Here is a 14,151-nt window from a genome sequence, read left to right on the forward strand (position 1 = left end):
GACCTTTTTGATGATTATTATACTTTCTCTATGCTACGTATACGAGAAAGTAAAAAGATTATTTTTCCTCTTGTGTTTTAACAAAGCTAATTTAACTTAAACCCCGTTCCAGCTGACGTATTTCATCATAGGAAGAAACACTTTCTTATGTTTTCACAATAACAATTTAATTGGAAGTCATTGCGCATTTATGACTAAGTGGTGTTCTGTTTCCCTCAGTTTCCCCGATTTCTGATGAAATAAGATTCAGTTTTGTCTTTTCATTTTCAGAGAAGGATTAGGAAACGACCGAAAGATTTCATTTCTTGTAATTAGAGTTTTCTTAAGAGAAACTAGAGTTCTCCAGAAAATAAACATCGGAATCATTAAAAAGGGGCTCAGATAAATAAAAAGAAAAAAAAAAAAAATACGATGAAACATCAAACAGATATGATTTAAATTTCATAAACTGAAAAAATCTTTAAGATTTATTTTACATCTACTTTAAAATTTCGAATGGGGTGTACAGCATTAAAGAAACTAACACAGATATGTACGTACAAATTTCCTTTTCTGTAGATATAATGTTGAAATAATAAAGCTTGGTGTTCTGCTGTAACACAGAATTTAATTTCCTTTTCAATATAACAGGCTCTTTTTTGGGTAAATGTTTAATTAAACTCAGAAAAAACTACGGTATTAGCAGCACTGGCTGTATTATTTTCAGATACCGTACATAGATCGATATTAGAATAATTATTTAAATATTTTAAAAAAATAAAGCATGTTTTTAAAACTGATTAAAAAATATGAAATAATTTCTCCTAGTCCCATACAAATTCCTAACCTTCTTTAGATTATCTTGAAAATTTGTTTATTTTATAAATCCACAACAGATTGTCCTGGAAATTTGTGATTGTGTGTTTTTAAAATTCGCTATTACAAATTTTCCTAGACAATGTGTATGGGGAAATAAATCTGTATAGGGCTAGGAGAAATTATTTTATACTTTTTAGTACGTTTTAAAAACGTGGTACCTTAAATTTTTTAACATAAATAATTATTTTCTCCTTTTTAGTTTTGTGTGCGTGAAATTTTACAATCGATTTTAAACTATATCCGATGTCAAAATTTGCGCGGAACAAATAAAAAAACCATTTCATATTACATTTTCATGCAATTCTGAGCCTTTTTTAGAGGTTCAGATACCTAGATCATCAGGAAATTAGTTTAAAATCGATCGTAAGATTCATTTCAAACAAGTAAACAAGCAGACAGATGAGAAAGCGGTTTAATAAAAAGGTGTTAAAAAATAATAAAGAACATAAATACTACTACGACTTGTCATGGAGCAATCTGTCGGTAATGAAAATTTTTATTGATTTAAAACCAATTGCAAAATTTATACCAACAGACAGACAAGAAAGCTAGTTAATAAAAATATTTTAAAAAGGGTCAAATAACAACATAATTTGAAAAAATACGGCGAAGAAAATGGCTCCTGAAAGCAGAAGAATGTCTCCTCGAATATCAAGTGAAAAAAACTCTGACTTTTTGGCCTGCTGTATAGCGAATTAGACTGGTTGGATGTAGATGGCAATTCACAGGGAACTTCCAGTATTTAATCTGAAAAGGTAGATGACGCCTCATTTTATTAGTTACATCAGTTTTTTTCATTTATACGTGCTGCTTCCTTATTGTACTGTTATCTTAGGGCATGTTAAATTCAACTTAAAAACAAAACTTTTTCATATTGACGAATCTACATGTTTTAAACTTTCCTGAACGCGAAAAACATTTTTTTAAAAATTGTGTTTTTTCTCTCTAAGAATACGATAACTCCAAAATTCATTCATTCACGATAGCTTCAAAATTCAACTAGACAGATGAAATTTGTAAGTGGTGATTGCACCAAATTTGTCGATTCTTTAAGAAAATTGTAAATAATACATTAAAAAGAAATTTGCCCATCTGTTTGTCGGTCCGAATACACGTGTACTCCATAATTATAATATGTAAAAAATTAAATAGCTAAAATTTGGAGCACATCTATTGCATACGATGAGTAGATTCAAGTTGAGATTTGAATCAAATTCGTAATTGGACTTGCCTCTGTCGGTCTGTGTAATCGAGTATATGTAAATAGAATAATTGAAAATGCAACGATTTAGTTAAATAAAATTTGGTATGTGATCTCTTTACTAAAATTTTTGTTCAATGTCAAATTCTGGATTCATTCTATCGAAAAAAAGGTACCCAAAATGCATACTATATTTTCTTCTTTATAATACGAAGCATTAAACGCTCATTTCCGAAACTCTGAAAGGAGAACTCGTGGCTTTCACAGCTAAAGTTCATAATTTTTTTTATCATATCCTTCTCAATTAAGGAAGCAGGTTAGCACCTTTATTGAGAAAAACGCGAAAAAATCACGAGAAGACTACTTCCTCTGGTTTTACAACAGAAAACCCTTTATTTTAATAATGAAATAATATCAGGAATAACGAATTTTTTTGCATTGTTGCCATACTATGATGAATTCATAAATTATTATATGAACATTTGCCTATAATTAGAATAATACGATCGACCATTTTTATCTAGCAGATTCACCTTGGACATCACATAGTGTATCGTAAAATGGGTATGGGTATGCTTGTGGTAGTGAGGTTGTAGTGTGACTGATGAGTTTATCGGTGATGAGGGCATTTGTTGAAAAGGATAAACGTGAGAGATAGTGCTTGAGTAATATAGAAATAATAAAGTTATAATAAATATTAATGTTTGAATGTGGAGTATCCCTCTTATTCCTCTAACAGCTAATTGTTGTCAAATGCTGCCTTATTAAAGGGAGAGGTAAAAATTAGTAAAACTGTCGATACAGTTTAATTAAGATTATGTAAAAGATTTCGAAACTGTTAGATCGTATTCAGATTTCATTTAGTCTCATAATATAATAATTACAGATTATTTATTTCCTAAAATATTAATTTATATAATCATTGCAAATTAAATTCTAGAGATAATTATTTTAACTACACTTAATCGAATATTTTATTCAAACCATATTCGATTCATTTGTGTTTCTTTGAACAGATAAAATAATATTTTTGAAGCAAATAAATAAATAATAATAAAAAAGATATCCAAATGGTTCAATTTTTTTGAGTAATATGAAAAATCTGCTTACTAGAAAGAAAATGTATAATGTGATATTTAAAATTTTCTATCTAGTAGTTAATAATATGAGATGTTTAGATATTTTTATTTACGAATTTCTGTTTTCGTGAATATTTTAGTTGATTGTTTTAATTCAGATTATCCTTCCTAATTCTGAGTTCAAACGGATGAATTAATTTGATGAGAATGGATTGAAATATCCATCGAAAATATTTCCATAAGAAATGAATCTCAGGGCCACCAATCGTATGTTGAAGTTTCATTAAGAAAATTTATAAATATGGTTTCTTGGAATTAAGATTTCGGAATGTGAAATTATAAAGGAGACAAATATATTGATTAATTTATTAGAGCAAACCTTCATTAGTTGCAGTTATAAGTTATATTTATGATACAATTCGTCGGTTAGTTAGTGAAATATTCGATAATAGTTAAAATGCTCACTAAACGTCTACCATAATGGGACAAAAATGAAATTTCGCCAAGAAATGTCACTTTTCGTTATGTAGATTTATTAATTTATAACTGAACATTAACTCCTCCTCGTGGATTACAAATGTATAACATAATGCGTAAAGAAGTAAGTATAAAAGCAATTTAAACCATGTTGAAAACAATTTCTACCAATTATGTAGAATTGGAATTGAAATTTTGTGGATTGCTACACTTGGCGAATTATCGTCTGAAACAGGATGATTTCTTACTGAGTACGCATTTTTTTGCTTGAGTTATTATAAGACATTTTGATAAAAGAAGGATTTTTGTGCCAATTTGAAGTAATTTGAAACAGTGGAAATTTAATTAAACTGAGTAAGCATTATATCCTTAACCAAATACGCTTTTATTAAATATAATAAAATAAAAAAGTAAGATGTTAAAAAGTAAAAAAAAAAAAAAGATAATTTAATGTTAACACATTATTTTTAAAAATATCTTTTCTAGAATTAAGAAAATTTATTGATCTCAGTGCTTTTATTGTCGTGGGGAGTTTTTTACAGGAAAAGGAAAAATATCCAGCAAATGAGAAAGAGCTTACGGCCGCCCAATTACGCTTGCTTCTGATCTATTTTAAAGAGTTGAGCACGTATTTGAAAATTTATCCAGGCCAATGTATATTTCAAACAATTAATTTATATTATCTTATAAAATTTTTAAGAAATATTTTATAGAATAATAATTTTTTTTTTGTATTTTTGAAAAAATGATGGAACTTTGGTGAATTCAGAGTTCAATAATGAAATCTTTGAAGTGAATAATTCAGAGGGAATAATGGGTTTTTTCGGAAGGAAGCCAGTGTATGAATAACGAAAGAGCATGTATACTAATATCTAAACGTATATGACTTAATATCTAAAAAGCCATACAAGCAGGATTAGATTTTATTATTTTCTAGATAAAATTTTTTTTTCAAGCAATTTTATTGTCCTTTTATTGGATACTGTTTAAAAAAAATTAATTTTGTCTATATTTTGAAAGTGAAATATGATAATCTGTAAGATTTTTCATAACGGCTTACGGTGGCCCAATTACGTTTGCTTCTGATCTATTTTAAAGAGATTGAAAGTGTATTTGAAAATTTAGTCTGTTCAAGATAATATATATTTTAAACAATAAATTTATATTATCTTATGGAAATTTTAAGAAATATTTTATAGACAAATAATTGTTTTTGTATTTTTGAAAAACGGATGCAACTTTGGGGAATTCAGAGTTTAATAATGAAATCTTGGAAATGTATAATTCAGTGTGAGCAATAGATTTTTCTGGAAGGAAGCCTGTTATTGAATAATGAAATAGCATTTATTCTGATATGTAACTGTATATGATTTAATATATAAAGATTACAGAGATAAAAGATACAGAGATTACAGAGATAAAGATTATAAAGATTAAAGATATATAAAGATTAATATATAAAGATAAAGATACATACATGATTATATTTTATTATTTTCTAGATAATAATTTTTTAAAGCAATTTTTCTGCCCTTTTATTGAAATCTATTTTTTAAAATTAATTTTGTCTATGTTTTGAAAGTGAAATATGATAATCTGTAAAATTTTATATAACAAATGTACATGTTTAAAAAATGCTTATCCATATTGTTTCTTAAATGAATAAAGCTTATAATCATTTTAAAATTAATTTCAAAATTTAATTTTTTAAATTCCTATTTTCATTTTGATGTCACTTAAGTAATCTTATACCCAAGAATTGTTATATTAATGTAATTAGTATATATTTTTGCTTAATTTCAGATTTGAATGAAGCATTCTGCTCTATTCCGAGGAAATTATGAAGGTAACAAAGAAAACCATTTTACACAAACTCTTGTTTTTTAAGGAGAATTTTGAGCTATTCTAGACATTGGAAATTTTCAAGACTTTTTTTAAAGAGTAAAGAGTAGAGTAGATAGAAGAGTATTTTATTAAAATATAGCGAGTTAAATATCATTCATTTTTTGCACAGTTTAACTTTTTTTTTATACATTTTAAATTCAAGATGTCAAGTTGGAATTTAAAAAAAAATTCTAAAACTGATAAAATTTCGTAAATTATTCAAGTGAAAAATCTGAAAAAAAAAAAAAATGTGGCTGGTTGTTACCGTTTCTAAACAGACAAGCTTCAATATTGTATGTAATTTGTCTGCTTATCTTGTTTTCCTCGGGTTTGAAAGCTGATATTCTATCATGAGACTACAGCAGCCCATTGTGACGGTTGCAGGCAAGACATTATACACTATTTACATGAAAAAAAAAAAGATACTAATCAGAACTATGAGAAATCTAGTTTTAAAAGTTTCAAGTGACACAATGCCAATACAAATTTATTAGTGTTGTATAAAAATAGATTTTTTTCCCATTTATTTAAATAATAATTTTTAAATGTTTACTAAAAGACTGAATAAATAAACTAAAAATGATTTGTATATTTGTAAGAAGCATTTTTAATTCCTGTATTAATTTCTCAAATGTTTATGTCAAATTTAAAGTTTTTAAACTAAAGGAACATTTATGATTTTATTTAAATTGATGTGCCTGATGTTTAGCCTTTGTCAGAAGAGAAAGAATCTCATGTAAAGGGAAAAATTGAATAATTCAAAAAGAAACTGCTTTCTCTTTTGTTTTTAGTAATTTTTTTATTTGATTATGAAAATTAGATTTTTATTTTATTTAGTAATTGTGTTATAATATAACTTTTTAACTTCATTAACTTTTAAAGCATTTAATTCTCATTATTCTAATTAATTCGTTACAATTATTTTAATAAATTTCTCTTTCATGATTCTTAGAAGTAAAAACATAGAAAGATTATATTGAAATTTTATTGTTATTTTAATGATAGAATCGTTTTTAATTTATTTGATATTGTAGCATCTTTGTAGAAAATTTAGAGTAATATATTTTTCTTGATTGAAGCATTGTTGTTCTTAGTAATTAATTGAAATGCTTTGTAAATATATCATAAAGAAATGTGAATGTATGTAACGCAATTAAGTGCCAGAACACATTTCTAAATGGAAAAATGAAAGTTAAACCAGCTACAAATGAGGAGCACTTAAAAGTAGCAAGTATCGATTTTCAGATATATTGTTGCGGAAGTGAAGTATCTTATACATCCTTCATGTAATGGAAACTTTAATTCTATAGTGTTGAACGTTTTCTCTTCTTAATAGCTTAATGTTAAATACGGGAGTATATAGTACAACAACACGTGTTTTCATTAAGAAGACTTTAAGATTCAAAGGGAACATTTTGCAATGTTTTGACACATATAAAATTTCAGAGTTGTAAAATCTTTGAAAAAATTTTATGTAAGGAAAAATGGAGAAAAATTATGAACTGAAATAAAGGATAAGACCTTGTCTTTTGAAAAAAAAAAATTCTATGTCAAAAAGTAATAGAAAAAAAATTGAGAAAATGAGTACACTTACCCTTTCAATCTATTTTTCTTTTTGAAAAATGATTATTTTACAAGAGGAATTTTTAGATGTTCAGTTCATGTCTAGAAAAAGATACAACATTTTTAATTGGATATATATATTTTTTGATGACATGTTTCATATTGATTTAAATTTTACATTTTAAAGGGATTTTGAGTGAATGCAATTGTAAATATATTCTAGAAAGCGAAAAAATTACTTTCTTAAATCTTTCATATACATATCTATTTCTTATGTATTGACTCGTCAATTTAATTAGAAACGAAATATTCTTGTTCTTGGAAGTTGTCGTCGCCATTCAATTTTGATATTGAAAAAAATCTGAGATTTATTTTTCCAGTGAAAAAAAATTAAATTTCGTTCAAAGGAAGATTTATTGTAGGAAATAAACGTAAATCGCATGTCGAGTAGTTGAGGTTCTACTGTATGGTTTCATTTACAAATGAAATAATTTTACCTCTGATTAAGTTACCAAAGTTTTTATGTAGCTCGGAAAAAAAATAAATTTTCTTCGTGGAACTGTCTTTACTTTATTGGCATCAAAAACATTTTATATGATCGAAAACAAGACTGAGGCGAATACGTTTGGAGTAAAATATTCGATTAAGGAAATATTTAATAGAATTCAATTTATATTAATTAAAGAAATTGATAATTTAGAAATTAATTAATTTGTAATTATTATATTCTTAAAATGAATAAAACCACATAGACATAACCTAACACCTTCATAATTTATCATATATTCTTACTTAAGTTTTAACTAAATTTATAAGCCTTAAACACAAACATTAAAATCAAACTAAATTCAGCTAATTTTTATGATATGTTTAATATTTTTAAATCCTAATAATTTGAGGGGGTTTTAATCTTTGTGAACATATTTGTCTTTGAATAATCCTAAAAGTCAGTGAATTCTGAGTTCTAAAATATATGGTTCAAAATTTTAATATCAAAATTTTTTTGATCTACGAAGCAAGAAATTAAAGTAAAAAAACAAACAAAAACAGCTGAATAATGAATGAAAATATTTGAAACTGGTTCCATTTTCTAATGGATACCAAATTCTATTTTTCCTTTAGATATCACAGCATAATGCAGTGACGTGTAATGAAGTTTTAGTTTAGTTTAGTTATATTAACTCCCCGTTTTAAAGCAACACTAGGGCTGTTTTGGGACGGACCTTGTAATTGTGAATATCGGTCAGATGACGAGGACGACACCTGAGCTGACCAGAGATATTTTAAATCAATAATATAGCTTTTAAAAAGATACCAGATTTCAAATTGAAGCCACATTTTGAAGAGCTGTTTCCTTAGATAGGTGATAGCCTTTCTACGATTTACTGTGGAAAATGCGGACAGGTATCAAATAAAAGTCATTTACGACAAAGCCAATTTAATAGGTTTTTTTCCCTTAAGAGTTTATTGACCATTAATACGGTTTTCATCAAGAAATATAAAATCCTTGTTCTCTTGAAAGGCTTTAAATAGTATTAATGTGGCTGTCGGAATAACAGACAAAGAAAGAAAATATCTTTTATTTCTTTTTTTATAATGAATGTGCTTTAAATTAATATCTGTGTTGTGATCAGTTCTGAAATGCTATAAATATGCTATTAATACAGATAAACGAATCTGAAATATATCAATAAATAGGAGTTTAATCACAGTTTGTTACTGACATATTTTAAAAACACCTTTTCTAGAAATATTAAATAATACCATTTTATTCAAGGTTACCCACTTTAATCATTTTATTTTTTTTGGAATTATTAGTATTTACTTATGATCACACAAGTTTGCGTGTTGAGTGATATTACGTTGCAAAATTATTGCTGAATCGAATTTTATTATGTCATTAACACTTGTTGCTGAAGAACTATCGATTCATTAACATATCATTTATGTAGATGATCTAATTACTATGTTTCCTTTCATTTACATCTAGAGTATTAGATAAAAAAGCAATTTAAATAAGACATGCGAAACAACAGAAGCAACATGAGAAATAAATTGAATAAAATTACTTCCGTGTTAAAATATATGATTGTATTACCGTTAAATGAATGGGAAAAAAAGCATCTGATTTTTTTCTCTCCGCTAAACTACCTACTGAAAAACACACCAATTATGATTGGTTCAGCTATTTTTATATTGTTTTCCCAATGGCTGGAAAGCTTCTTCACAGCATCTTGCGTATGGTGAAGGCGGAGTCAAAAACGCCTCTTACCTCTTAAAATGCCAGTTTTGTTTCGGATTCATCCAGAAACACTGTTGCAGTCAAAAGAGGACTTTGGTCTCCCAGAAAGACGAAGATGGAGCTTTACCGTATTTGCGTTTTATTAGCCGTATTTACTGCTGTGGCCAGTTTCCCAATTGATTGGAACAAGTTACCTAAGAACTACGAGAATTTGCCTACTGCAGACTTAATTTTAATTTACAAATATCTGAAAAGATATGATGATCGCTATCAAAATTTGGCCAGGCCAAGGTAATGTATTTTACAAAAAATAAATTTATATAATTTCATTTAAATTTTAAAAATGGTTTTATGGACATTTGACTAAATTTCTTGTACTTTTCAAAAGTATTTGAAGTGAAGCACTAAATTTGAAAAATAATGAGAAAGTCCATTTTTGAATATTGAAATGAAATTTTTTTCATATATAAGTGAACATAATTTAGTATTTCAAAGAGCATACAAACAAATTTAGATTTTATAACTTTTTAATGCATGTAGTTTGAAAAATGATTTTTTTCAAGCAATTTAATTGTCCTTTGTTTTGATTGTTTTTCTTTAAATTAACTTCATTAATATTTTAAGAGAAAAGTAGTGTTAATATCTTAGTATATTTCATGACAAATAAATATATTTAAAAGAGGCTAATAAATTTTACTGTTACTTCTATATATGAATAAACTTTAAAATCCTTAAAAAAATACTTTAAAATTTCATCTTTTTAAATTTAAATTTACATTTTTGGTACAAAAGTAATCTTTTTTCAGAGAAATGTTTTATTAAATTAATTAATTTATATTTTTTTCTTTATTACAGATTTGGACGAAGCGTTATGGTCTCTAATATCGATACAAAAACTTTTGAGTGGGAGCTACATTCCTTTGATATCGATATAGAAGCTTTCGTGAGGTTGTTAGATTCCTTCAATAGAGATGTGGAAGCATATGAGAGGGAGATGGATTCCTTTGGTCTAGGTTTTGGCGACTTTATTTTGGGCCGTACGAAGGTAAAAATTTTTTTGCACTCATATTTTATTCTTAAAGATATATTTGCATTTTTCTTGATGTAAATTTTCAACGCTTTTAGAATTTTTCTTGAATTTCAATATAAATGCATATTTTCTCGTAATAAGACCAATTTATTATTATTATTATTAGACTTAATTTTTCAATGAAATTCAAATTCAAGAAGTCCTGTTGTAACGGTTTTGCGAACTGCATTATGTCATGTTTAAGATCTGTGAAAGCTGATCAAACTTCATAATTTATTAAAATATATTATCGATAACACTGATAATACTTAACACAAACAAGCTTCAATTTTCTACAGAAGCGGGTCTCAAAGCTGGAAGCTAGACATTACATTGCTTTCTATTCAGAAGTATGATAAATGTAGTTTTAAAAGTCTCAAATGTCAGAACTGCCATATTGATTTCATAATGTCGTAAAAACTAATAACAGAATTTTCTCATTTTTTTTTAAATAATGCTTTTTGAAAGTTTACTACAAGATTCTGAATATTTAAACGAACAAAATAATTTATAAATGTATAAAAAATTAATTAAGCTTTAGAATTAATTTTTTATAATGGGTGAATCGTGTTTAATGTTTGCAAACTATAGTAGCACTTTTGATTTTATTTAAATTGATGTGTTATTTTTTTACGTAGGAAGATATATTTGAGTCTACAGCTTGGCCAGAATATGAAGCACGTTCTAAAAAGGGGAAAAAATCGAAGTAATCCTAACCTGTCGAAAAGAAGTTGTATTCACTTTTGCTGTTTGTAATTTATAAGCTTGGAAATGACTGTTTGATTTTTATCAGATTCAATAATTTCAATATAATTAATATTTAATTTCATAATTCTTAAAACATTTTATTTTAGTTAAATATTTATCATTAAATTTATAAATTTAAAATTTATAAATTAAGTTAAAATTACATAGGTATTTTAGTTGAGAAAACCTTTCCAATTTCTTTCATATTGTACTTAATTTGTAGACAGAGTAATTTTTTTTTGATTGATGCATTGTTGGTTTCAGTAGTTAAATTATTTTTTGTGAACGTATCAAAAGAAATGTTTATGTGTGTAAAGTAATTATGTGTATGAGCAGAAAGAAATAAAGAGCACAAATAGGTCTCAATCATCGATTTTGAGATATATTGTCGTGGAGGTGAAATATTTTTTTCATCCTTCCTGAAATGGAAATTTTCAGTTCTATGGCGTTGAATGTACTTTCTTCTTAACAATGTAAAATAAGTAAATGGATTATACATTACGACCTTGGCCAGCTGTTTGCAAACAAGGATAGTTTTCCAAAGCTTTTCCAAAATCTTAGCAAAATATGAACTAAAATAAAGAATAATATTGTGTATTAAAAAACAAACAAACTGCGAATTCAGGAAATAATTATCGAAAAAAGAACAGAGAAAAAGAATTCACTTTACCCTTTCAGGGGTATAAAATATTTATTTTTTTCGTGAAGAAATTGTTAATGATTACATATTTATGCATAAGAGAAAAAATAGAATTTGTGTTGGCATTTTTATCGTTATTAGATATTAAAACAGAACTTTTCTTATAATTCATCAATAGACTACTGCGTAACTAAGATACGGATCTGGTAAATAGATTCAGAAAATCGGTGGTTTCTATAAGAAATCATATGTAATATCTAAACTAATTGTCGATAAGAACCTGATCTTTTTAATTTTGCAATGAATTTAAGATTTAAAGGAAATTAAATTTTTTAAAGGAAAGGATTTAAGGAAACATCATAGTTACTGCTGATAAAAGTTAAATACATTCCTCTAATTTTTTGTCTTCTTTGAACTTGATATGATATTCTAATGTGACTATAAAATTTCTAGAAGGAAAGTAGTTATTTCCAAGAAGATAATTTAAGTGTGTAATTGATGTCTTGAAAATTACATTACATTTTTAATTGGATAAATATGCCTTTTGATTAACAGCATAATATTCATTTAGTTTTCAATTTTTAACTTGTATATAATTTTCTCGTTCGAGCATTCGTGAAAAGGAAAGAATACAGTTATAGAAAGCGAAGCATTTGTTTTCTAAAATTTATGCTGCATGTATGCTTTTTGAATGATAATTCAACAATCTTCAATTTAGAAAGAAATAAAAAGGAATATCGTTTTCGAAAACACGTAATGCCATTCTGAAATTTATTGAAAAGTCTCTGAAGTCTTTGGTTTTTATAGAAAAAAAACGAAATTTCGTTAAAAAAGAATAATTTTTAAAATAAATTTAAACAATATGTCTGCTGGCTAAGGTTCTAATGAGTAATTGCAATTTTAATCACTTTTATGTGATAAAAATTTTACGACTTACAATATAACTTTAATTCTGTAGAATCAAGCATTTAGCTGTTATAGTTAAAAAGAATTAAAACGTGCACTGTTTCTATTCTGTGAATTTCCGTGAATGGTGATGTAAATATTCCTTTCTTTGACAGAAATTTTTAAAAAATTATATTCGAAATAACTCTAAAATAATTATTGATATTTAATATTTATGATAAAGATAAGGTCACTGATGACGGCAAATGAAGAGAAATGTACTTTTATTATGTTACTCTCTTGTTGGAAGTCAAGCTATATCAACAAATATTATGTGCATGTGCTTTTAAAAAGTTGTTAATATATATTCTTTTATATAAAATTGCGATTTTGTACATGAAAGTGTATTTTTCTGCAAACTTTCATCCTATTTAGGTTCATCCTATTTCAAATAAATAAATAAATAAATAAATAAATATGTATTAATATGCAGTCTTTAATATTTGCAAGATACTACTAATGCATTGTTTTTCGTATATTCTGAGACTTTTTTCTCTTTTTTAATATAAAATTCTTAAAATGCTTTGATGTGGTATTCATAAGGTTTGATATTCATTTATACTTTATTGTATCTAACTTTTTTTTGAAAAAAAGGTTAATTTCTCTTTTGTAATATCAATGCTAAAAATCTATTTAATCGAAAACTTTTCTAAAAATAATTATTACTGAATACCTGAATGTTTTTACTTTATTACCTGATCAGATGGTTTATTGCATTAATATTTGTAAAATATTATTATTCTGTATGCATGTATCAAGAACTTATGAATTTAATTAATTTTTATTAACAATGAAGAAATTCTGACTTGTTGAGATGACCAATGTAATTTTGAAAGGAGGTAGAAGTTCATGAAGCAGGTAGTTGGTGAAAATAAAAGTCACTGACCGCATATGAAATATTTATTATGTAGTAAAGTCAAATGAATACTAAAAATTAGTTAAAATTGTGAACCAAATTTGTACTCAAATAGAAATTTGTCAAATTGGATTGAAACTTGTTTAAAGAGAGAAATCAAAGAAAGACAGAAATCAAATTTATACGAAAGATATTTTTATTTCTCGGAAAAAAGTCGAAGTCAAAGGAAAGTCAAAACCAAGTTCTTGAAAAGTGCCATATTAACAATAAGTAATCTCTTGATTTAAAAACTATTTTTTGATATTAAAAAGAAATGTTAAAAAATGCATTTATTTCCTTTGTTTTTTATTCCAACAATTGCAATAATAGTATTTTAACCATTTCCTCAGAAAAAATTTATTTCAGCAATGAAAATGATGTTAATGTATAAATCCTCAAGGGGAAAATCAAGCTGTCTTTGCGGTCAGTGACTCTTATTTGATAGTGTACATATTTTTTCTAATAAGGCATCAAAAGATTACCGCCAAAGAAAATAGCTCTTAAAAAGACTGCTTCGATTTGAATTCACCAATCTACTATTGAAGAAAGCT

The 14,151-nt window shown here is 26.2% G+C and overlaps 1 protein-coding gene across 1 annotated transcript; it reads left to right on the top strand.

Moving 5' to 3' along the window:
* The first annotated feature begins 9,383 nt into the window (after positions 1–9,383).
* Positions 9,384–13,080, top strand: LOC129958902 (uncharacterized). Its single transcript, XM_056071628.1, has 3 exons — positions 9,384–9,595; positions 10,160–10,349; positions 11,012–13,080. Exons 1-3 carry the CDS (start codon positions 9,420–9,422, stop codon positions 11,081–11,083), a joined length of 438 nt encoding a protein of 145 aa, XP_055927603.1. The 5' UTR covers positions 9,384–9,419; the 3' UTR covers positions 11,084–13,080.
* Positions 13,081–14,151: the final 1,071 nt, after the last annotated feature.

This window comes from Argiope bruennichi, chromosome X1 (assembly GCF_947563725.1).
Source record: "Argiope bruennichi chromosome X1, qqArgBrue1.1, whole genome shotgun sequence".
Taxonomy (NCBI): domain Eukaryota; kingdom Metazoa; phylum Arthropoda; class Arachnida; order Araneae; family Araneidae; genus Argiope; species Argiope bruennichi.

Bases quoted from the DNA above. Each gene is read 5' to 3' on its own strand.
- LOC129958902 (XM_056071628.1), top strand. From the start codon at position 9,420: ATGGAGCTTTACCGTATTTGCGTTTTATTAGCCGTATTTACTGCTGTG. The intron at 9,596-10,159 runs GTAATGTATTTT...TCTTTATTACAG, and splicing joins CAAAATTTGGCCAGGCCAAG to ATTTGGACGAAGCGTTATGG. The intron at 10,350-11,011 runs GTAAAAATTTTT...TTTTTTACGTAG, and splicing joins TTATTTTGGGCCGTACGAAG to GAAGATATATTTGAGTCTAC.